The sequence below is a fragment of the Diaporthe amygdali genome (genome assembly GCF_026229845.1).
Source record: "Diaporthe amygdali strain CAA958 chromosome Unknown NODE_21_length_814164_cov_65_183785, whole genome shotgun sequence".
Lineage (NCBI taxonomy): Eukaryota > Fungi > Ascomycota > Sordariomycetes > Diaporthales > Diaporthaceae > Diaporthe > Diaporthe amygdali.
The window spans coordinates 131,942-157,037 of record NW_026517041.1 but is presented as its reverse complement, the minus strand read 5'-3'; the positions used below and the strand labels follow the sequence as shown (position 1 = coordinate 157,037).

Below are 25,096 nucleotides of genomic sequence, written 5' to 3'. Positions count from 1 at the left end.
AATCCCAAATCCTAAAGACTTCAAAGCAAGCCCCCTGTGTGGGCCTTCTTCATTCTGATGAGTTAAGGAGGGTACGCAATGTGTGTGCCCTCTGAGCTCAATGAGGAACACATTGCCCGGACGCACGCTCACATCTTGCATGCATTTTGTGAGAAGTAAAATGCCATGGATTTCCTGATGACAGATACTCGATTTTCTGACGAGAGATACTGTAATACTTGTGGTTCAGTCCGCGCTGCCGCTATCGTAATTGGTTATGTCTGCCGCACCACACTGGCAGTCTTGTGGGTCCAGAGCGAGGCGTGGGTCCAGAGCGAGATGTGGTCAGCGAGCCTCGCGGTACCTTTCCCAACTACTGGTAAAAGTGGGTCCCAGTATCATTTGAATCAACATGTTGAGGCCATTCACTTATATCCTTGAACTGTCTGGTAACGAAATTGGTGGTTTATCAGTTTCGTGCAACTGGACCAAATTACTGACGATGTCACAAAGCTGGAGGATAAGTCACAGTTGTGAACTTGTTGTTACGCGAAGAGAAGAAGACTAAAAGCTACAATTCATAGGTGAAGTCGTGGCGGTTATATAAGGAGGATGTCATGACATCTCAGTTATGATACCTCAGTCGGGTAAGCACCGGTGCTTGGAATGTGGTACTACTCTGGTTACGAACCACTTCGAGAGTAAGACTCAGGCGCACTTGATTAAAGGAATAGCAAAGTGACCGCGACAGAGGGGGCTCCTTCTTGGGAGTGAGACTCAGGCGCACTTGAATTAAAGAATAGCAAAGTTACCGCAACAGAGGGGAATCCTCCTTCAGGTATAAATTGCCCCGGCTTTACACGTTCGAGTTCCCTGAACCTTTTGCTTCTCGTCGTTACTCAACACCTCATCGCATCACAGCACTCGCTCCGGCTTCTATCGCCAAACAGAAGATGGGCAACATCAGTGCTGACTCCACTGCAGGAAATGGGAATCACTGCTGGAGCAGGCTCTTTGCGGTGCAGCCAGCCGAGCCAGTCTCGTCAGTATACATGCAGAAATACAGCTCCATTCCTCTTGGGCCATACTTCTGGGGTGCTGAGCACGCTTCAGGCGAGCTAAAGCCTTTCCCGAGCCACAGTGGGAACGTCGAGGCAAGGGAGCTTATTGGAGATGGAGGCGTGGACGCCTGCAGCAGAGTCATCGACGAGGCGGTGGCAGCTATGACCAGGATATTCAACAGCATCGATTGTCCAGATCCCGACTCACGAATCGGTCTCGTCAAGCTGCGTCTGTCACCAGAGTTGTCGGAATGGAAGCGGAAGCAGCAAGAACAGGGAAGGGTCTTGCCAGCCAAGGGAAAGGGCATCCAGCGCGCGTCCGACAAAGTTATTGACTTGGTGAACGGACAGGACTGGCCTCCACCTCTGTTAACAACCAACACCTTATTTGGCGTTGGATGGACAAACCTTTTGAATGGCGCGTACGACCCCCAAGTCCTGTACAGCAATTTTTGTGTCGACATGGCCTTCTTCTATGAGCATGGCTTCAACCGCGTGTTTCCCGAGTTCGAGCCACTATTCGAGGCAGCCTCGAATGACCCTCACGCCCTGGCGACATTCGCAGGACCCGAGAGGCGTGAAGCTGCCAGGGTTGGACTACGGTATATCCGCGGTAAGGTCGCGCTCGAACATAAGTACTTGCCCTACCTCTCTGGACTGTCTGCGAAGTTTGATCGCAGAACAGCGCAATGTATAATGTTTGGCGAAAGCAGCCTCATGGGAATTGCAGCCGAAGCTGCCACACGCGGGCATGACACGCCTGCTACCATGAGTGACTTGGTTTTCAGTTCACCGGTACGTGCTTTGTGTCAATGCAGCTCGATCTACCCAGGTCGAGTTGCGCCAGCAGACCCCTGTCAGCAGATATTTCTAATCCGCGCCTCGATAATAACCTCTCCTGACATATGAACGCTATAGGGTACGGATGTCGTCGATGTCGGAAGTGATATAGGCAACAGCGAGATAATGAACAGTTTCCTCAATACCGCGGATATCACGGAGACTGCACGTGGCGTTGTGGGCGAGGACGTCCTCAGGACTGTCTACGATGCGTACAGCCACACATGTGCCCGCATGCTGACGGAGCGGTGGAACACGCCGGCAGCGGCCATGAGCTCCCTGCTCTGCCTATGGCACATGCAGAATGGCCGACACATGTTTCTGAGGAGAGCGGTCTTGGGATACGACAAGGTGCGCCGCGCGGGACCTATCATGCGCGAGGCAGACGTCGACGAGGCCTTTGACGACGACTACCACACCACGGGTATCAGCCGTCCACTCCAGAACGCCTGTGACGGCGCCGAGACGTGTGATCAGGCGGCCGAGGTCATTAATGGCCATGAGCGCCGCGAGATGCTGCAGCTGCTCTGGGGGCTCCTGGTGACAGGTCCGCTCGCGTACGTCAGGGCCGGAGTTGTTAACCCCGAAAGAGAGGTAGAACTCGGCCGCGACCTGCATGAAGCCCTGGCCCAGTGCTGGCACGACGGATTGGTCTATGAAATGAGCTGGCTCATAAGTCATGCGAGCTTCCATTCCTGGCAAGTGAACTTCTTGATGGAGGCTGCCATGTGGGGAAGTTTCTTGGACGACGGGGCCTTGGCGGGGAAGCTGGACAGGGCAGAGTCCCTCTAGGAAGACCAGGCTCTATAGGTCGTGCCTTGGCTCTAAATTGATGTTTGTGTGGTGGCTCAGGTCCTGGAAGTAGTCCAAGTCTGCGGCTAGGCTAGAGCTGGGGCTTGGGAGGTTTGAACCTGCTGTCGTGATCAAATATTGCTGTGGAGAGTAGTAGGTTACATTCGCTTTCACAGGGGACGGGAGTAAAGAAGCCCCCAGATAGTTGTGGCTTTAGAAATTATCCGCTTAGAATTCAATCCACTCTTTTCTCTTATTTTATGCAGTATCTACTGGGCTTCTTTCTTAAGAACCTTCGAGACTGCGCACTATATGCCCCCTTCTATTCCTCTTATTTCTTCCCTCGCGCTGGAGCGCCCTCTTCCTCTTACGGAGGGGACTACCAGAACGTGCCCTCTACTCTATTTAGGTGGCCCGTTTTCAATATATCTGGCTAAAGGTGTCAATGATGGCTGCCAGGACGTTAAGAATACAGGACAAACAATGACAGACGGCTGGGATATGGGAATGAGGTACTGAAAGACACATTTCTCTGGAGTATGGGGCCAAGATATTCTGTGTTTCTAAAGAACGTTGATGTTACCTTTGATGGAATGGGTCAATCCCGAAACCATCTCAGCCTCATCCTCACATCCCAGGTCCTGCAGCGCCGGCTTAACCGGGGTCATAGCAGCCATGACAGATCAGCAACTTGTGTCCAGCCCGAAGTTGGTCAAGAAAATGGACAAGCGAAGCATGAGCTAGACTCAACACCATCAACTCCATAACCTATCCCCACTTGAGCGTGTCCACCATTGTAGTGTCATTCCTAAAAACTTCTTCAAAAACGCTCGTGGTCAACAACAGCGTCTCCAGAACAGCTGCCCGCCGTTAAAGAAATGGATCATCCAAACCAACGTCCGCATCTCTCGGTACTCAACAGCCGGTCCACATCATAGTAGAACCATTCCCACGTGTGGCAGGGCAACAAAATAACAACCAGCACTCCATACCATAAATCATGTTGCTCAAAACCCCACGCTGCCACGACGACGACCAGCAGACCGACGATCCCAGCGCCGATCCCCGCGGGACGGGGCACAAGGGTAGTTGATAGTCGATTCCGCGGTGCCAGAAGCCAGCCGTAGCTTGCATTCCACGGCTGGCTCGTCCGTTGCGTTGCCAGGTGGTGCGGCCAGATGGCTGAGTCACAAGCGGATCCGGGCCCGGATCCTCATTCTGCATTTCGGAGGTGTACAAGCGCGGGCAAGTTCTGGAGAGGCACAAGCTGTTGAAATTTTTTTCTTTTTAAAAAAAAATCTTTCTTTTTTTCATTCTCTAAGTGGTTGCGCGGCAGCCGGCAGGGTGAAAAGCTTGTAAACCGGGGCGTGTACCATCAGACGAAACACGTAACAGAGAATGGGATGAACTCTGACAAGGAGAGCGGAGATAGACGTCAAGCTTAAACATCAAGCTTAGAGCGACGTCAGGGCACACCGTCACTGGATAGCATCACAAGATTTCAGGGCAGGCGAACATGTGAGTTTTTTCTTCAAATGACATTCATATCAAAATAAACACTATCAAGAATAATCTTTTGCTTTGCCTTGCTTTCCGTAAGATGTAGTGGGAAGAACCAGCCAGCCGATGTATGTGATTTGTACGCCTGTAAAACCAAGACACAACCAACAACTTTGTATCGAGAAAAACAAGTCCATGGGAGCCCTTTGCGCGCTGCATATTGGGCTCCTGGCGAGATCAAGCCCTCTTTTGTCCCTTGCCATCCAACACAAAAGAAGAGAAAAAACGTATCCAAGGCCGCGCGACGTGGCGCTTGGTTGGTGGTATCATAGGAATGGGGGGGATGGTATTGGATAGTGCGAAAGGAAAATTTCACAAGAGCTATCCTTTCTCAGATCCAGGTCCAAAAGAGCATTTCCCGTATCGGGCCCGTGACTGCTACTTCGTATCTTGTCATAGATGGCTTGATAGTCAGGATAAAAAACAATCACCGGCCGTCAGGTTGAAGAAGGTATGCCAAAATGACCGGGCAGATAGCCAACCAAGTGCGAGGAAACGACGCCCCCTTAGTATCCGCTCAGGTCGATGGTGATCTTCATGGGGCCAGAGACCTGGCCACCGATGCCATCAGCGTCAGCATCGACAGCCGCATAGGAGTTGACGAAGCTGGCGCCACCGGAGGTGATGGTGGAGCAGGCAGAGTCGGCGTTGGAGGCGCAGATCTTCATGCCAGTGACGGTAAGGCCAGCAGCCTGGGCAACGATGGCAGAAGCATCGTAGCCAGACCAGCCATCGTTGCTGGTGTTCTCGAAGTCCCACTCGGCCCAGGTGCCGGCAATAGCACCGTAGACAGTCTTCTCGACGGAGTCCTCGCTGGTGCCCTTGAAGCAGGCGCCACCACCCTGAGAGTTGGAGTCAAAGGCAACGTACTGCTCGGAGCCAGCAGGCAGGGTGAAGGTGGTAGCGTTGGCGCCGAAGAAGCCGTTGATTCCACCGTCGAGACCAATCTTGTTCCAGACGAGGCAGTACATGTCCTCAGTGGCGCCAAAGAACTTGGCGGTGTTGTCGTACTTGTCGGCAAGGGCGGAGTCGGCAAGGAGAACCTTGTTGCAGCCGTAGTCGGAGGTAGAGCCGGTGTTGCCAGCGTACTTGATCTGGTCGAGGGTGGCGCGCTTCTTCTTGGAGGCGCAGAGGTCGGTGAAGCTGGTGTACTCGGTGATGCCCTGGCCGGAGGAGCTGGAGCTGGAGCTGGAGCCCGAGGTGGCCGTAGCAGCGGCGGAGGAGGAGGCGGGGGTAGGGGTGGAGGAGGGCGTGGCGGAGGAGGCGGACGGGGTCGCGGCGACGGCGACGGCGGCCTTGGGCTTGTCGGCGACGATGGCGGGGGTGGCAGCGGCGCCGTAGTCCTCGGTCTGGGTCCAGGAGACGGCGACACCGTCAATGACAGCGTTGATCACGTCGCCGATGGCACGCTCCTCGTTCTGGGAGCGCTGCTTGTTGTGGAAGCGGGCGTGGCCAGAAGGGTGGGCGGAGGCGCCGATGGCGCTGAGCAGGAGGAGGGATGCTGTGAGACGAGCCATTGTGTTTGTTGTTTGTGTGATTTTCGATTGATTGATTGATTGATCGAGTTGTTGCGTTGATCTACTTGTTTCCACTGGAGGTGCGAATGAGCGTTGTTGTTTGGTGATTCAAAAGAATGTGGGTTCGTGTCGACGGTGATTGTCTTGCAATGGGAACACGAATGAGGGAGTGAGAGAGTGACCGAGCACCAGCGGAAGTTGAGATCAAAAGCGAAGGCTTTGGTCTTTGTTGATTTGCAAAGGAGCGTGGGGTGGGTGGAGGGAAGGGAAAAAGAAGGCGAGGGAGACCTGGGAGACGAGGGACGGGCGAGATGAAGTCAAGATGAATGAACGGACAAGGACGGGGGCGGAGAGAGGAGACAAAACGAGAGGCGATGGACCGGGCCAAGGGTGGAGACGGGGCAGATTACGTGGGCCATGGTGTGGACCAGACCAGCGTGTGTGAGCACAGCGTTGGTAAGGGGCCTGGGCTGGCAGGCTGGCTGGCTGCTGGAGATTCGAGAGGCTTGTCGCCTTATTCGAGGGCTTGTGCCAGTCACCCCGTCTCTTTGCGAGGATTGAGGAGGGATCGAGGAAATTGCACCAAGGCACGGAACCTGCAGTAAGCTGGTTCTGGCTGTGTCTGGCCAGGGGTGGGACCAGGGAAGGACTAGGAAGGAGCCAGGGGTGCAGGGGCAGAGGGGCAGAGGCGGGCAGGGGTCCCCCCAGCATGAGAGGGCTGCTCCTGCCAGGGCAAAAATCAATCTCTCATCAGGAACGGGCAGGAACAGGCAATGATCAGACGGCCCGGCGAGTTAGCGAGGCTTAGTCTGGATTAGGCCGTTTCTTAGCCCGCCCAATCAGGGCACGAATGTTCATCCAAAGAAGGCCCGACCGGGCGACCGTCTTTTTTCCTCCGTCCAAGACTCCTGCTGTTACTGTTACCTGCCAGGTTGCTGCCAGGACACGGCACAAGTGTCACAATGCATCTAATATTACTTACGGCACAGCGTTTCTGGAGGCCCGTTGCCAGCTGAACAACCAGACAAATGAAACAAATGAATGGATGGGTGAGAGAGAGAGTGATTGACACCTCAATCCCCTTCACTTCCAATAATAACACCAAAACACACACACAAAGAACCACTCATCTATTCTGGGTGTGGCACCGCAGATCATGTGTGTGTGTGTACCTGTGTCCTATGCCTGTGTATTGCGTACTGAACTGGGGCGGGAGCATCTGTCAGTATCTTGTAATCCGTCTGTCGGTATGCAGAGCATATCCACCGTTGAATGACGGCCACGACGACGACGACGTGGACATGGACAACCGCCGGCGAATCCCAGCCAGGGCAGCCAACGACTCCCACAGCCCACAGCCCACCACCTGAGCTGTGCGCCGTCCTGGCCGTCGACGGCCCCATCTCCCCGGTGCCGACCTCGATACGAGTGGCTACCTGCTGGGCGTTGTCGAACCCACCCTCCTGCCCATGGCTTCCCATTCTTCTCCATTCTCCATGCTCCATAATGTACCATGCTTTTCCGGTGACCCACCGTGACCGGAGAGCTCTGCCATGCCCTCAACTCTTTGGATCACCAGGGCCCTGGACACGCCAGACAAGATGAGAAGGTCGGCCCGCCAGATGAATCCCCCTTTTTCGGCGTACCCTTGGTGACCTGATTCGATGCATCTCGCAATCAAGCTTGAGATACGCGGCGGTGAGGGACTGCGAAGGCTGCGAAGGCTGTGAGGCGGATGATGGAAGCCCAGCCAATTCCCCTGAGCCCAAATTACTGTGCTGGCGTGGACTATCGACTGGTAGACTGCGGAATAGACACGGCAATCTTCTAGTGCAGGTCTCTGGGGGGTTCTAGATTACTTTTTTGGTTGCTGGCGTGGACGCGGACACGACACGGACGGGCATGTCCTGGGCTGGAATGTAAAACGGCCAGCGACTGGAATGCAGACGGTCGTGCTGGTCACCGGTCGTCAGCCAATCAAGAACAAGACTTGCTACCGGTTGTCACGACTCGCAACGTTGCCAGCGGGCCGTGCTGGCAGCTGGACGGGCCCAGACATTGGCAGGACGGGGCAGGACGGGGGCCACTAAAACAAGTCTGCCCAGGTGCTGTACCTGCATACACTCGGCACTACTGTGTGTGCGTGTGTGTGTGTGTGTGCCCTGCACTTGGTCGATGTGCTGCAGGAACAACTCACTCAATCTCACTCACTCACTTATCCGGCACACAGTCAGCAGCATTATGGGGTCAGAGTCAGAGTCATTATCACTCACAATATATGTACAGCAATCTAGCCAGAGCATCACCACCTCCACGATGCACCTGTGCGCACGTCAGAACTCATCACCGCCTCCCACAAGTTTCTCCATCTACCGCGTTTCCGGACAGCCGGACCTGTCGGCACTCTTGCCACCATGCACCACTGCCTTGGCAGGACCATGAAGAATCTGTTGAGGCTTTTTTAATTTTTTTTTTCTTCATATGTGATTCTTTTCTGCTCGCACCTATACTAGTATCCTGTTTAACCTATAGTATCGCAGCCGAAGCCCGCATCCTCAGCACATTCTGCACCACGCCGTCATGCTTCTCCATACACTTGCGTCGCCTCACAAACTTTGCGTCTGCATGGCGTCAGTCCCACGAGAAAGGGAGAGAAAACCCGCCTGGGTACACAGGGCACAGGTACACAGTCCAGCCCTGCTCCCATCGTGCTGGTGAGACCTCGGGAGAGACATTACACTGTGGTAGAAGCCTTGACCTGTGCTGCATCCACCCAGCCCACTGAGCACAAGGCTTATCACCCAAAGGCCCGCTCTTTCGTGACTCGAGCATGGCAGAGGGTTCCCTGCCGGCCTTCCCTTTTCCACCCTCCACCGCCCGGCGTCGCACGACATGCTTCCATCGCAATCTACTGTGGTATCCCCTCGGCCCTTCAGCTGCCCTCCACGTGTTGCGTAATTGTGGCAACTGGAGACGGGGGACGGGCTGACGTCGAGACTGGGGGGGAACGAGGCATTTCTCGTTGTCCGTCGGCAAGCTGCATCTGTCTGTCCGGACTAGCTGCCGCTACCTGACATGTGCGCACGTACAATGCCGATTGATGCTCACCGATGCATGTTTTGTTTCCCCCTACCCAGATATTTGCTTCGCACCGATACGGTTGAATCATCGCCTGCATGTGTGTGCATTGGTTTTCTGCTTTTGGTCTTTATCCTTCCACCTGCCTAGCCGAGATCAGGCCCCAATCAGGATCGCCGTCGTCAAATTTTAACCTTTTCGCGTTCCTGGCGATCCTGCATCGCATCGGGCGCACGCAGGCACAGCATCGGAGCATCGACCCCCCCCAAAACGGGTGCACACGCGCCATGTCACCTTCCCATACCCACTAGGGGCTCTGGTTGGCTGTGCTCGATCGGCAGTGATAATCATAGCCAAGCGCTGGCCAGACTGGGCGGCAGCTGGCGATCACAGCAACGCGTGCGTGGGTGTGTCCACTTAGTCAATCACTGTCCTGGGCTGCCTGGTTACTTACCATTCTGCCCTCTCGAGCTGTTCCGCTGGCTGGCTGATCTGCAAGCGTTATTTCCCCCGGCTATTGTGCACACCTGGCAACCGGACAAGGCATTGTTTGGAAAAAAGCCAAGTCCTGCCGAGATTCGGCGAATTTTACTGTACCAAACTATACCGAATGCTCGCTATTGTTTATCTTGACTCGGGTGAGGCAACATTCGCTGCTAGGGACTCTCAGTACCGGAGTTGATTGCGCGCAGGCACAATCTCGGCTGCACTCGATAGCTGTAGGTGGTCTTCACCTGCTACATGAGGTATGTGAAGGGTGTGTGCATTTTTGACTGCCATATCACATGCTGCACATGGCAGCGTCGGACTCATAATTCTCCTTGTCCAACGAACCACTGCCGCCCTCCTGTGAGAGAAGTCTCTCTCATCCTCCCGACCACCCCTGGCCTTTCGGCCATGGAGACCTCGTCAGACCTCTATTTTCCAACGTCAGACTCTATTCCCTCCAGTGTTTGTTGAAATTCGGCTTACGGGCGATGTTGCAATCCTTGCAACCTGTTTCCACACAGGCCCACAGCACAGCGGCAACAACAGTGCTGGCGGCGACCGAGCGCTTGGACGATCCGCGGATCTCCCAATCAGTGAATCCGCGGGCGTCTGCGCGTGGCTGCTCACCAACAACACAGACCTCTTCCCCCCATCCTCGCTGGCCACGTTTCGAAACCCGCCCGTCCACAGCACAACACAAAGTCCGCGCTACTGCAGCCCCCGTGGTTTTGAAACAAGCCATCGGGTGGTATCGTGAGGGCTTGTGTTTACACAAGAATACTCATCTTGTTCGGTTAACCAATAGGTCCTCTCCTCGCCCCTCACCCTTTACTGCGCGGCTCCTCCTTCCTCTGCCGGCGCTAAGGATGCGGCTTGCATGCAGCCTCAGCTGACGGGGGAAAGCGGCCGCGAGGTGCATAGCTTCGCTCTCACTGCTTCTTTTCCTGCCCTAGGGAAACGACACGCGCGAGAGCGGCACGTGTATGCATCTCGGGACGATCAGCACGAGAACGGCTGGACCTGCCGGCGAGGACAGCTGAATACGTAGTCTCCAGGAATAGATGGCACAGAGAGACACACACACACAGAGAGAGAGAGAGAGAGCTGGCTCAGGCTCTGGTTCGCTGCGGGCTGTCCCGCGAAGGCAGGCCACAGACCAATAAGCCTGGGTTCGGACGGAATTAGAACGCCTGCAGCCCTACGGCGTAGTCGTGTCTTTCTCGTCCCCTTGCGCTGTTGGCGATCTTGGTCGGCGGCCGACTTTGTTGGCCGCGGCGTCGCGATGGCGTCATGCGACGGAGGTCCAGTGGGGGTGGTAAGGGCAATATAATATAAGTGATCTGCGAGGATGCAGCATGCGGCCATCGGTTGGTGACGGCATGTTGGAAGAGGCGTGTCGTATGGGTACGGGGTTCCGCCATGGTGATGATGGTGACTGGAAGCCGATGCTGCATGGTCGGGCTCCAGACTCGTAAAAGTTGGCAGCGTTGTATAGGCCGGGCAAGTGACTTTACCATGACGTGAAGAATATCTACGAATCTATGGCATCTGCAGTACGAGGTCTGCATTTTGTGTCCGCATTTCCTCCTCGGGTGTGTTCCCACACAATATAGAGAATGTTGTGCCCTACTACACCTCTTCCCCTACTGTACGTCTCGTGGAGGAGGTTGTCATAGAGGAAGTCATTCCACAATAGGCTACTACTAGTATCTCACAGGAGGTGATCCACCAGAGCGCATCCCACAGGCTCTAGATGGCAGCACCGTTGCTATTTCCTAAGGACATATAGACAACTTCCTTGGCTGTAAAATGTGCTCCCTGTCTCCCATTCGAGCCACTTGTAACCCATCTCTCCTCCAAAGGTAGACTCGGTGTCGACCGCCTCAACTTAACAACTTTGATGGTGCCTCGTGATTGAGTATCATCCTTCAAAGCTCACGATTCGGAATTTAACCTTGTGCTAGTTAGTAATGACTTGGGACCTTGTTGTTGCGATTGTTTTATGCCGTGTGGTGGCCGGCGTAGCAGGCCCAAGACCTATCTACAGATTACTCCTTACTGAGGATAATGGGCGGGCTAGGCTAGGCACATGGAAAAGAAATAGAAATCTGCCCCCTTCGTGGATTATTCTCCAGCCAGCCAGTTTTAGCATTTGTGCGAAGCCTAGCTTAAACGCCATGTCAGTCCATCCCTCGATTTGGGACCTTGTGAGGCGCTATACTAAACCATTGGTGGTCCGGCTGTCTACCAACGGGACGGACAATTCACACAGTAAAGTTCATCCACCAGAATGATATTTCCAAGTAATTTTCAGTCATTTTCAGGCAACTCATATTATTTTCAAGCAACTTCCAGTAGGAACCTTTGCGGTCTGAGTGACTCATCTTCGACGCATAACTAAGCCGGTAGATAAATATATTCTTTGCTCAACAACCTGTCCTCACTCTGGAGCCAGCAGACTTCATGACAAGAACAAACCCAATCACACAATTTTTGAGCGGCGCTTTATCATCTCTCAGAAAGATCGAATCCGCTATTGGCGCCATTCCCTCTCCTGGAGTCGTATCTCCTTGTCTACCATCCCATTCAAGAGGACTTCGTCATATTTCTCAACTATCGACAACATGTCTTTATCACGCGAGACCTCACCCATAGTGCCTGTCTCCGGCAGCCGAAACATCCTCATCACCAGCGCTTTGCCGTACGTGAACGACATGCCACACCTGGGCAACATCATCGGCTCCGTGCTCTCCGCCGACGTCTTCGCCCGCTATTGTCGAGCGCGCGGTCTCAACACCCTGTATATCGGCGGCACAGATGAATACGGCACAGCTACGGAGATCAGGGCAGGCAAAGACGGCTGCACCCCCAAGGAGCTTTGCGACCGATTCCACAAGATTCACGCAGATATTTACCAGTGGTTCAACATCAGCTTCGACAAGTTCGGGCGCACCACGACTCAGAACCAGACGGACATTGCGCAGCAGATCTTTCTCAAGGTGCATGAGAATGGGTTCTTGCACGAGCGCGTGACGAGCAGGCTCTACTGTGAAACACATGAGAGGTTTCTAGCAGATCGCTACGTGATCGGCGACTGCCCCCATTGTGGCAAAGAGGCCAAAGGTGATGAATGCGACACATGCGGCTCATTCGACGATGCCATCGACCTCAAGAACCCTCGGTGCAACTTGGACGCATGTGGGTCCACGCCTATTACACGGGACACGAAGCACTTATTCTTCAGACTGGACAGGTTGCAGTCACAGGTCGAAGCCTTCTCCAACGAATCAGCGGAGAAGGGCAAATGGCCAAACAACGGAAAGGGACAAACCGTGGGCTGGTTGAAACAAGGCCTCAAGGAACGCAGCATCACACGGGACATCAAATTCGGCACGCCAGTCCCTCCTAGCCTGTCGAGCTACGAAGACAAGGTCATTTACAACTGGTTCGATGCCCCCATTGGGTATTTGTCCATCACAGCTGAGTATACAGAAAAGTGGCGGGACTGGTGGCAGCCAGAAAATCCAGAAGACGTCCAGCTCTACCAATTCATCGGGAAGGACAACGTTTTCTTCCACTCCATCTTCTTCCCCGCTACTCAGATCGCTACCGGGGAGAACTGGACTAAGGTCCACCATCTATCTACAACAGACTACCTACAATACGAGGGGACCAAATTCTCAAAGTCGAAGGGCATCGGTGTGTTTGGCGACCAGGCCAAGAACAGTGGAATAAAAGCCGACGTATGGCGGTTCTACCTACTCTATTACAGGCCAGAGGACAGAGACACGGACTTCACATGGGACGCCTTCATCGCCGCGAACAACAACCTCCTACTCAAGAAATTGGGCAACTTCGTCAACCGCGTCATTAAGTTTGTCAACAATCCCAGGTACTACGACGGCGTGGTTCCAGACAGCACACAATTCCAGGAATACGGCGGCTCTTTGCTCAAATGGGAGGAAAGAATAAACAGCCTGCTCGGCTCCTACGTCTCCCACCTTGACGCCGTCGAGCTGCGCTCGGGGCTGGCCACCATCCTTGAGATCTGTGACGCTGGGAACGAGCTAGCTCACGAGGCCCACGGGCTCTTTCTTGAGGAGGAGGCAACATGCGCGGCTATTATATGCGGCTGCCTCAACCTGATCTACCTCCTCGCTGTCCTTTTGCAGCCGTTCCTCCCAGATACAGCCGAGTCAATAACCAGGCAGTTACGCGTGGAGCCTGTACTTGATATCCCGGACGTCTTTGACTGTGGTTACATTGCACCTGGTCACAAGCTTGGCGAAGCAGAACCTTTATTTACCAAGGTCGATCCGAAACAGGCGGAGGAGTGGAAGGCACAGTGCGGTGACGAGGCCATGGGATCGAAGGAGGCAACATGCAAGAAGAAGGAGATAAAAAAGACAAAGAATGGAAAGACAGAGATTTCGGGTTCGCCAAATGGCACAGAGTGGAGGAAGGGGAAGGAGTCACGAGAAGAGCAGCAAGCCGAGGCGAAATCTGCGGCTGCAGCGCCCGGTGCGAACACCGCGGTCGAGAACGAAATTGCGCGCGCTCTTAATCGATTGTCCTTTGAATGAGAAACGGTTTCAGCAGATGAATGAAAGGAAGCATGTGGAATCGGGTCAAACTGATGTATACCACGATGCCCGCTCGGAGGTTGGCGGCAGCGGATAACCACTACTCTCGAATATAACTCTACGTGCATTCGTCACAGGATTCATGCTTTGTGAGGCTTGGCGAGTAGGAGAAGCGTTAGAAGGAAATTTGGGTTTACTTTCGTTTCCTTTGTTTTATTATCTGCTTCGCACAATGGTCGGGTTTCTTTGGCGACAGACGTACCCCCAACGGTGTTCCGACAGCCAATGAAGGATTTTGCATTGCATACGCCGGCGTTCCATCTGTGTGAGAATCCCTCTTCTGACTTGGTAACATTTTTGAGGTACCTGCTGAGAGAAGAGGATCTTTGAGGCCCAAGTGAATTTATAACGGGCACGAGTGAGTGTCCTCGACACGGCACTTGGATGCAATTGTGAAGGTGGACTTGTAGGCAGACTCAGCCGTGGAGCCGTGGAATAACTGTTCACACCATTGGAACAAAATCTATACCTTTCGAAGTGACCCATTTTTCAAATTCTACCACTTAGACGATTCATTCCAGACAAAATGATGCCTTCAGCCTGCCATACCCCTTGTTCATGGCTTTGTCTGATTGTCTGTTGTGAGAACAATGAATTGAACAGTGAGATCTTGTCGAGTAGGTGACCTTTGTTCATGTTTCCTATTGTACATAGCCTTGGAAGCTCTTAAAATATCCTCCAAATCCTCGCCATGGAAAATTTGGGAGGTACAACCAAATCACCTCACATCCCCAGATCCTATTAGCCAAATCACCGTCCCTGAACAAGAGGCAGATCCATTTCATAATGTCAGCCTCACCCGAGTCTCGCGAAAGCACCAACCACAGTGAAAGCCAGGTGCCAGCCCGTATGATGGTTGGGCCTGGATGGACTTGCTGCCGATGCGGAAGAGTGACTTCGTTGAAATGGCTCGACTGCGAGGACAGACAGTGTCGTCATCGCAGGTGTGATGTTCAAGGCACAGGCTGTCGCATCAACAAAGGCCCTGGGATTTTGAGGAGGCTGGCTTCGATGTTGGCTCCTAACACGGAATTGTAAGGGACAGAGGTTGAAATTGCCTGAGTCTCTACTTAAGCTTTTGATCAGTATGCCTAGTCAGAGCCCGCTATAGATGTTCTGATTATGATTCAATAATATTTATCCTTCCGCCTTTGAGAAGATGCAACTTCCCGACGTATGTTTGACTTTAGGAAAATATATCTCCAAAGGGTCGTTCCGCATGGCATAGAGTATGACTACAGGATATTAATTGAAGCTTTTACTTTCTTCAATGAAAATCGTCAACGTCATGGTAGACTGCAAATAACTCCTATATACAAAAGTTTTAATGAACTTTTCTCTCCCACCATTGGCTTCCGTATCTTAGCGTGTCCACACAAGACTTGTTGTATTCATGAAGATAGTTTTTCATTCTCGTATTGTCATTGTTGCATGTCCCGTGATGTCAGGGCTGTATTCTTCGTTGCCGGGGAATCAAGGACTGTAGCCGTAACAGGTAATCTGTTGAGCGATTTGTATTTTGCCGCGGCTTGCTTCATTGTCGTCTAGAATCGGTCATTCTATGTAGTCATTTCCAGCTCCCGAATGCTCGTGCCCACCCTGAACACGGCATTTTACAATCTGCCGTTCGTTTCGCACGTGTTGATTTTCATCCCTCTTATGAGCTTCAAGTTTCATCACTGGATCTCCAGCCCGTCCAAGGCAGTCGAAACGACACGTGAATGACATCTGGATTGCTGCTGTCATCCTGTTGATCTGCAGCCGGGGTTCATGCCCAACATCGAGCTGAAAACACCAAAAGAAGCCACGTAATGGCCGGTAGAACCACGGCTGGATGGGAACATAGGGCAAACTCGCTGTGCATGCACGGGCCACAGCCGCTCGCACTGACAGAAACGCAGCGAAAAGCACCTGACCCCATGACATACAACAGCTCTTATTGCATTCTAAGGCATGAATTAGCCCCATTCGGATGTGCATGCGAGGCACACAGCGCTGTCATCGGCAGCAACTTGAAACCGCGCCCCTAGCGTTTCATGATGGGAGCTTGTTTGCCGCGCAACGTTCCCGAGCGGATGGCACTAGGTCTATGCCGGCCAGAACACCGAATCATCCGCGACAATGTTCATCCATGCGGTGATCGACCTCTCGCAACCTCTGATCATCACATTGATCTGCTAGTAAGAACTGGATCGTCACACCAAGCCTTCGAGCTTCTACGCCCTGCAAGGCAGATTCATAAAGTTGCACGATGTCGCTGCCCTATTCGAGATCCTCTGCCAAGGCTGCAAGAGACTCGCCCTACAAAACACCAGTAATACAGGAGAGAAGTATCTCCCACGGTCTCGTTCGGACAACCGGTCTATGCAAAAGCCCTTCGTCTGATGTCTGATTTGGTGGCGGGGGTGAAGCCTGGCGATCTCTCCTGTCCATCGCAACACTCGGACCACTCAACCTGTTCCCTTGGATCATGCCTCCGCGACTTGCCTTGCCGGCTCGAAAGATAATCCTCAAGAGGGAAGGTGGCCGTTGAAAGAAAGGACGGACTGATCATCGAGGCCGCGGTATATAACAACTTGGTTCTTCTCCGCCACCCACAATGCAACCGTTCCATTTTTCCAGACGAGGAACAGTCTTTCATCGCAATACTACTCGTTCGTCCCAGTACGTCGCCGTATATTAACATTCATTTACTTCAAGCTAATCACAACAATTGGGCAAATTCCATCACTTCCTCACCCTCCTTACTCCCAATTTTCACCGAGTAGACTTTCGTTTCACAAAATAGCCTTCTCTAATCACAATGAAGTCTGTCGCTGTGCTGACAACCATCATCGCTCTCGCCGCTGGTCACGGTATGGTGACCACTCCACCAGCCCGAACAGTCGGCGACGCCTTCAAGGCAGCATGTGGCGAGCAGCCCTTCAACAACCAAAAGAGTGACCCCTACGGAAACCAACAACAGCTCGAGCAGAACGCCGCCTCACAAAAGGACTTCAACGCCACCTCGTGCCAGTTCTTCATGTGCAAGGGCTACCAGCTCGCCGATAATACCGCCAACGTGCAGAAATTCACCGCAGGCCAGACCATAGAGATGAAGGTGGACATCCGGGCACCACACACGGGCGACTGCAACGTCAGCGTCATCGACCTGGGCACCAACACCGTGATCGGGACGCCGATGATTGAGTTCCAGAACTATGCCAGCACGAGCACGGGCGTTGCGAAGAACAACACCGACTTTCAGATCACGATGCCGGATGTGGCTGGTCAGTGCGGCGAGGCTGGCAAGTGTGCCGTGCAGTGGTGGTGGGATAGTAGGGAAGCGGATCAGACTTATATGAGCTGTATTGATTTCACCATGGCATAACACGGCATGCTCTGAGATAGGGCTGTTCTGGATTGGTGTGGCGTTCTCGAAGCGTCTTCGACAAGGTTGTACGTCTATTGATAATGTCCTTCAGGCTCCAGCTCCGAGGAGGTGTAAATACCTGTCACGGTCGTTTGACTATTCTTATCTCATTCACTTTGTCTTATCTACTACCTTCGGACACAGCGATTCCATGCTTTCGAAGTCAATTGTTAGCACATGCATGTAACCACGGGTACTACCATGATGTTGGAATGTCAATGCAGCCAGTGAACAGCCAGCCTTGTAATGATCTACATGTAACTCATGACCGACACACGAACGTTCTCCTTTCTTGGCACCGCAGTTGGGAGAGGACAATGCTCTCTAGGCAATTCCAATGACAGGACAGGACCTGTCGACAACACAAGGGTCGAATTGCTCTCGCCATTAGGAGAGGCATCATCGCTCGAATCGATACAATCGACAACATTCTCACACTACGATATTGCACTTTCTTTACCTGATGGCAATCGAAGTAACGGGAATTCAGCAGTCAGCCCCCGGGGATTAAGGTTTGTATGCAGGGCGGACGTTGCGGCAGGGGGCCAAGTTGCGAAACGCCCTGACTCTACACTGTTGTTCATCCCAAATTTCGCTGTCAGCTCTCAGACTGAGGAGACAGTCCAGAAAAGGCAGATCTGCGATGAGAAACACCTGAACAGCGTCGGCAATTCATCAGGTAAAACGACTGGAGAACTCTAACACATTCACTCGCCATACGAATAAGGCACGCAAATTCACATGGTACCGTGGCCCGGACAATCCATCATTTCCATCTGTTGAAATATGTGGGTTGCGGCACAACTCGACAGAACTCTGATCAAACAGCATTCATGAAGTCAACCGGCACCTCGATGCCTCCAAAACAGTCCTTCAAACTGGCACACATCATCTAATCCCAACCAGGCCCCGGCGATGTTTTTAGACGCCATCCAGCAGGCTCCCGGTCTGAGCACTCTCTCCACGCCGTTTCCGCAGTCCGAAGCCGACGCTCTAATCCCAAGCTGGGGCCGATACTACAGAGCGCGCCGGAGGGCGAGCGAGCACCTGATCCACGGCCTGACACACAAGCCGAGTTCCTCACGGGCCGGTGTGCTCCTGACAGACTTTGCCATCGGTGCCGCAATCGGAGCTGTTGCGGCTGTTGCCGCAGTGGCCGTTATAGCGTGTGCAATTGCTGTCGTGGCCGGTCTGACGATCGACGTCGTGTCGGGTGTCATCATCGATGCCGCGATACGCCTCGCTGTCATCTGCATGAGGGGTGGTGCGAGGCTGGCCGCGAGCTTTGTGGCCAGTCTACTGGTGGGTGCGGCAAGGGTGCGGAAATGTAAGACCCGTCGTGTCATTGTTCCACCATTATCACACCAAAGAATCTTCACTGACAGGAAGTGCCTTGCAGTCTATGCGTTGCGCGGGAAAGAGAAAAGCATTGAGACTAGCGTCGCCATACCTATACAGAGCACCATGCCGCGTCGGAGCTTTTCACCCCAGTACATATTCGGAAGCATACAGGCGAGAGAGCAAAGGAATGGACTGAGGCCTTTGAGGTTGGCAGCCTCAGCGGGGGTACGATTGGGAGGCTCGTCTGCGGCACAACGATACTCGGAATGGAAAAAAGATAAGGGGGTCTCCGTGTTTGCTACAATCGCCTTGGAACAGTGGAAGCAACGGGTCAGCAGCCGGATTAGGAGTAGGCGGAGCTAAAATGCCCAGTATGGTTTGCAAAAAGATTACCCTAGCATATTGGAAAGCCATTTCATGACTGATGACAAAAGTAGCCTTGACTTTAAATAGAGATATGACTATCTTCAATTCGCATGGAGGATCTTGTGTGAGACATTTGCAAGCTACCGCGGTCGAGCTTTAGGGGATGTGGCAATCGGAAAAGCCCTTGAGAGATTGTTGATCGAAGAAGGCTCACGTAGCCAAGGGTCGTTGTCTGCTGGACTTGCTCGTATCGTCCTCATGATCAACCTACAGCATCCGCTCGTGCATAAGAAGAGCCATCAACTGGAGCAGATGATCTGGGGAAATGATCACAATCAATAAAGTGACTGAAAGCGTCTGCTTTGTTCTATACATTTTGACCTCTGATGAACTGACTTTACCCGATCGTTTTAGTAGAAGACACCCATTGAAGTGAGTTCATCTCGCACGATCCTCTGCCTATTGCACTGTACTACACGGCGACTTTGCTATGGCTGCGATCAGCTGTGATGTGCAGTATCCGCGCCAAAAGCAGCCTCGGAGCTCTGGCTCAAGATCCAGAGATTCCACCGACTGAACCGTTTCCTCATTCGCGAGAACAAGTCCTTAGCCCCACTGGATCTCTGAAGCTCCTCTTCAAACCCCCTGATATACGTTTTGTTTGACTCTAACATGGCTTTGGCGTAATGTTCATCCGGCTCAGTCCGCACATGGAATGAATGTCCGGGTATGACAATTTCCGGTTCCAAGGTTGCTATCTGAGATACTGCTTCAATCCACTTGGCTCTTCGCTCGGCGTTGTTCGCCTCAACCAAGTATTGGTAACAATCTCCGTTGTAGACAATGTCGCCTGCCACAACAAGACCCAAGTCTGGGACATGGACGAAGGAGGAGTAATGCGTGTCAGCGTACGGAATATCGTGGAGCTTGACAAGACTTCCGCTACCCAAGTCGATTTCGTTGGACTCAGGGAATGCTTTAAAGTTGACCCGCCTCTCCGGAAGGCCAGTACCAGAGGGAGACGATGGGAATGCCACTTTCCACAGGCCCTCATAGAGCTCTGGGGCGTATTGAGACTCGACGCCCTTGACGACGTAGCGGCTAGCCACGGCTTGAATACCGGGGAAGTGGTCCTCCAGGACCGGAAAGCCGAAAAAGTGATCGCCGTGCGCATGCGTGGCCAAGAATAGCTTCAGTGTAGAGCCTGCGGGTAAGGTACCCTTGACCCACGCCGCCAGGTCGCGGGTGGCTGCTATGCTAGGAGGGCAATCGATAATCAGCGCCGATGTGGGCGTGTAGACCAGAGTGCAGCACAGGGGAGACCAGAGGCCCGTATCTGGTGACGAAGGGTCCGGAGATGGCAATGCTGTGGGAATAGGAGGGCAGATGAAGCTTGCGAACTTTAGTGCCATTGCTGCACGAAACTCAATTTTGCTTTGTGCAGTATGTGTGTGAATGAAAAGATGATGATGTCTCGATGATGGTTTTTTGAACCCGGACTTGGAGGTTTGCGTGGGCGCTTTGCTCATTTTATACATAGGCAACAGATCTTGTATCATCGTAGTAGAACCAAGCATATTGTGCGAGAAGCCGTGAAAACCTTTCTCCTAATGATTCCACGATAATTACTGTATGGGCTGATGACAAACGACCGCGAATCGCCTGGTAGACAAGAAAGGCGCATAGGCTCTCCAACTCGTGCATGCGTGATCACTAATCTACAGTATCCAATGTCACGTAACCCAACTGGTATCGCACTTCTCTTGTATACCAAAATTGCAAGAATATTTTCAGAACGCACTTTTACTTACATAGCAGGGTCTCATGTCTGCGGCCACCGAAGGCAATTATCCGGCTTTGCTCGTCTATGTCGCCCTTTGTGGCTGGTTTTCTCTTGCGTTACGTGGAGAATATATAGACCGTCCGATTATGCTGATTGCTCTACATCAGCCACAAGAGCTATGTGAAACAATGACGATTTCGCTCGTGATTTTGAACGCAGCAACCCAGGGCTCAACGACTTCGTCCGCGACGTGAAGCCATTTTGTCGTGGGGAGAATCATGGTAGGATTGTGGAGACGTTCCCCGCTTAAACGAGAGCAGGGCCGCCACATGGTTTCCTGTCAGCGCGTACGTGTAGGTTCCTCGTTGCGTGGTCTGATGCCGTTCCAGGGTTGCAGAGGCGAAGGATGTAGTCCATCAGTCTACATGTTGGTGCCTTTTCTGCCAATTAGTGCTGTCCTAGTTACCAGGGTACTATGGGTCTCTGATCAACTCAGCGCTAGCACCGGAACTCGCTGGTCAGCTGCGCCGTAAAGAACGCGGCGAAGTCTCAGCCGGTATTCTCTTGAAATTTCAACTAGCAAGTACGTAAAAGCCGAGCCAGCATCATCATGGGCGGAGTCGCATCCGTGCCGACAGACTCGCAAGATGTCCAGGTAATCTCGGCGGGCTACTCCCGGACAGGCACCGTGTCCATGTCCCTGGCCTTGGACAAGCTCCTGGACGGTCCGATTCTCCATGGTGGCACGCAGATCCTGGTGCGTGGCGACGACTACTGCAGCACATGGATCAAGGCATACGAGGCTAGAAACGCCGGGGTCAAGAAGCAGACCCTGAAGCTTGTCCGTGAGGCCACGGCGGGCTTCGTAGGCACTGCAGACTTGCCGCCAGCTGATTTTATTCCCGAGATGATGGAGATATACCCCGTAAGTATTTTGAATCTTCATGAGAGAGTAATGAAACATATTATCTGGGGCTTCAAGACCTGTAGTGGCTGACTGGACTCAGAATGCGAGAGTGGTCCTCGTTCGGAGGGACCCGGTCAAGTGGTGGAACAGTAGTGAGTATCTCCTGGAGAAAACTGGTCCAAAAACCCTAGCGAATATATTTCTCCGCCATCTCATCGTGATTGCTAACGCTGAACGTCTCAGTCGCCGCTCTTACTAGCCGAACGACGCCGGCATGGCTCGGTATCGTGCTAGCCCCTATTCCTGGATGGAGGTACATCCCATCTTTTGCGAATGAATACAGCCGCTCCACACTGCAGCTCGCCGGACTGAGTGTGACCGAAACCACAGCTAATCCAGCCGAATTAATCAAAAGAGGTGGTCCTCGTAAGCGTCGTTTGCTCCTCAGCGGAAAAGAGCTCAGGGTTGACCATGCCACGTAAACAGATATTTTGGAAGCGCATCACAATAAAGTGCGATCTGTCGTTCCAAAAGACCAGCTCCTGGAGATGGACTTGGGCGAGGGCTGGGCCCCTCTGTGTAAATTCTTGGGTGTGCCGGTCCCTGATGAGCCATTCCCGAGGACAAACGACGCCGCCGCGGCGGATAGCTATGCTACCAAAGTTCTGCTCAAGGTTCTCGCAGTCTGGACTGGCATTTTATCAGTGACGGGAACTACGCTGTACGGGCTCTGGCTATTGAAGAGGATGGCGTCTTGAAGGCTCCTCTCCTGGATCACACTTTATAAGCGCAGCAACTGGAACAAGTCTGTGGATCTATACATGGACCCCCCGCCCCATGATGGAATCCCATTCATTTAGTACATAGGTAGACAGTGCTTGGATTCGCATTTCCCTTTGTAAAAGAAAGAACGGCTGGATTGCACGCTAGAATAGGCTGGATTGCACGCTCCAATAGGCTGCACATACATGAAGGCAGCCAAGACTATCTGACTCGAGATGCAAGCAAGTGACTATTAATCAAATGAAATCGAAGTATGGCGCCAATAATCTACACTGCGGAGGGAAAGGAAGTCTCGGACAGGTTATGGAAGGAGACGATGACTGAGCTCTCATTTGCGAAGGCGGAGGACATAATTCGGACACTGGCAGAATGACGAGATGAAGTAGGACTTTCTAGTAACAGTTACGAATGCGAGGCAGAATTTCGCATTACTACACAGAAGTATCAGCATGCACGATAATCAAAATCATATCCCTAAGTCTCTTCTGGAAGCGAATACCACGCGATCCACTACTGTAGGCAGAATGGCGATGAAGCAAGTAGACGGACCCACATCGATAGATCCACGACGGTAAGGAACCAATCACGAGTGCCTGCGTCGCCACTTCGCAGTCGGGAGTGGATTTAACAGACATTATATCCTGTGGATACTAAATAGCTGACCTGCACTTGTATTTAAATATTCAAGTACACTTTCTGCCTCACTTGCTTGTTTGTATCTGCTCTCGACTTTCCACTTTTCGATTCGCACACACTTGGACACATATTCCTCCAGAACCTGGATAACAACCGACTTCATTCCTCCCGGCAAGGTCTGTGTGAGATCACCATCGCCTCTCTTACCATCCCGAGAGTAGCCAAGCATGGATAGTTATGCACATGGCCACAAGCCATTAAATTCCTTCTTCGACCAAGAACGTCTGGCAGGCTACAGACCAGGCGGATTCCACCCTGTCTCTCTAGGGGATCGTTTTAAAGACGGTCGCTACCTGATTCGCCACAAGCTTGGGTGGGGAGGCTTCTCGACGGTCTGGTTGGCCAAAGACAAAATGTTTGTATTCTCTACTATGTTTACCCCAACACAAAATTCATTCCAGGTCCATGATGAAATCAACTGACGGCGCTGTTTGATCAGTCGCGAGGAATGGGTTGCAGTCAAGATCCTGGCGGCCCACAGCGGACAAGAAAAGTCGTCCAAGGAGATAGGCGTCCTGCGGGAATTGTCTAAAAGCGCCACGAACGGACAACTTTACGTTGTTCAACTATTGGATGATTTTTTCCATGAAGGGCCAAATGGACGTCACCAATGTCTTGTTCTGGAGTTGCTGGGACCAAGTCTCGACAATGTTATCAAGAGCTGCAATGCTTCGATGTTCGACAGTCCAACTGCAGATGATCGCATTGACTCTAATGTCATATTCCGAGTGTCGAAACAGCTACTCGGGGCCTTATCAAGCCTGCATGAAAAGGGTATCTCTCATGGCGGTAAGGGCAACCCTCGACACCTTACATGGACCACGTCCAGGATCTCAAGAAGATCCCAACTAACCCACTGACCGAGTAATAGATATCAGCTCACATAATATTGCCTTCACGGCAAATAACATAAAGCATGCTTCGGAGCAAGACATCTTAGCAATTATTGGCACCCCAGTCGTCGAGGATCTTGTCCGAGAAGACGGACAGCCGGTTGACCCGAGGTTCCCCAAGCACATGGTAAGGCGGGCGGAGTGGAATCATTGGTTGGATGAGGACCAGGAAGACATTCGACTGATAGACTGGGGTGAGTCTTTCCGAGAGGGTGAGGAGCCTGCACGGCTGGCTCAGCCCGTTGACTGCAAGGCCCCCGAAACCATATTTGACGACCGGTTTGATTATCGTGTTGATTTGTGGAGGGCCGGGATTGTTGTAAGTCTGCGAAATAATCTTATCCCAAAGTTTCAATGCTCACAAATTTATAGATATACCACATGGTGTTCGGGTACAAGCCTTTTGAGGCATTTGGAGGGGATGAGTTCCTTGTGTCGCAGATGGTTCATTTTGTGGAAGACGTGCCAGAAGAATGGAAAGGAAAATGGCTCAAAATGAAAGAAGACTCTGACAAGCCATATATTAAGGATACAGGTGAGGAAATCCTTTACTCTTAGCCTAAGTCTTGTCGTCTTCGACATACCGTGAGACTGTGAGCTGACGCATTGTTTCAGACGAGGTTCCGGAGTTGTCATGGCTCGAGCAACGCTTTGATAGTCTTCTGGAAGACCCCCTTGATCCACCCCTACGCCCGCTGCTACCTGTCATTCAAGGGCTTTTGAGATTCCGTCCATCCGACCGAATGTCAGCTTCACAGGCTCTAGATCTGCTTTCAGATACTTGATTTCGCTTGGGTGCTCTGATACAGGCTGAGCCTGCTGTTCGAACTGTCTAGAACTGACAAATGTATCCAGTCACTGCAGTTCTAGACAGCTAAGGCAGGTCTGCCGTCAATGATACCCCCAGTTCAACGTTGTTTCTCCAAATGGACATAGAGTCAAGCCGTGGTCACAAA

General features: G+C 52.5%; 6 protein-coding genes across 6 annotated transcripts; 4 read left to right on the top strand and 2 right to left on the bottom strand.

The window, feature by feature from the left end:
• Positions 1-932: 932 nt before the first annotated feature.
• On the top strand, positions 933-2,672 carry J7T55_001431 (uncharacterized protein; the record flags this gene model as incomplete). Its single annotated transcript, XM_053145525.1, has 2 exons — positions 933-1,835; positions 1,959-2,672. The coding sequence occupies 2 exons, from the start codon at positions 933-935 to the stop codon at positions 2,670-2,672; spliced, it is 1,617 nt and encodes a 538-aa protein (XP_052991693.1).
• A 2,066-nt stretch (positions 2,673-4,738) lies between these two features.
• J7T55_001430 (uncharacterized protein) lies at positions 4,739-5,749 on the bottom strand (the record flags this gene model as incomplete). The annotated part of the gene is made up of 1 exon (XM_053145524.1): positions 4,739-5,749. One exon carries the CDS (start codon positions 5,747-5,749, stop codon positions 4,739-4,741), a length of 1,011 nt encoding a protein of 336 aa, XP_052991692.1.
• Positions 5,750-11,940: 6,191 nt separating this feature from the next.
• On the top strand, positions 11,941-13,899 carry J7T55_001429 (uncharacterized protein; the record flags this gene model as incomplete). Its single annotated transcript, XM_053145523.1, has 1 exon — positions 11,941-13,899. The coding sequence occupies one exon, from the start codon at positions 11,941-11,943 to the stop codon at positions 13,897-13,899; it is 1,959 nt and encodes a 652-aa protein (XP_052991691.1).
• A 5,679-nt stretch (positions 13,900-19,578) lies between these two features.
• Positions 19,579-20,490, bottom strand: J7T55_001427 (metallo-beta-lactamase superfamily protein; the record flags this gene model as incomplete). Its single annotated transcript, XM_053145522.1, has 1 exon — positions 19,579-20,490. One exon carries the CDS (start codon positions 20,488-20,490, stop codon positions 19,579-19,581), a length of 912 nt encoding a protein of 303 aa, XP_052991690.1.
• A 981-nt stretch (positions 20,491-21,471) lies between these two features.
• Positions 21,472-22,526, top strand: J7T55_001426 (nad dependent epimerase dehydratase; the record flags this gene model as incomplete). Its single annotated transcript, XM_053145521.1, has 4 exons — positions 21,472-21,786; positions 21,869-21,920; positions 22,012-22,194; positions 22,255-22,526. The coding sequence occupies 4 exons, from the start codon at positions 21,472-21,474 to the stop codon at positions 22,524-22,526; spliced, it is 822 nt and encodes a 273-aa protein (XP_052991689.1).
• An 888-nt stretch (positions 22,527-23,414) lies between these two features.
• J7T55_001425 (kinase-like protein) lies at positions 23,415-25,010 on the top strand (the record flags this gene model as incomplete). The annotated part of the gene is made up of 6 exons (XM_053145520.1): positions 23,415-23,602; positions 23,687-24,036; positions 24,119-24,459; positions 24,513-24,675; positions 24,756-24,885; positions 24,950-25,010. The coding sequence occupies 6 exons, from the start codon at positions 23,415-23,417 to the stop codon at positions 25,008-25,010; spliced, it is 1,233 nt and encodes a 410-aa protein (XP_052991688.1).
• Positions 25,011-25,096: the final 86 nt, after the last annotated feature.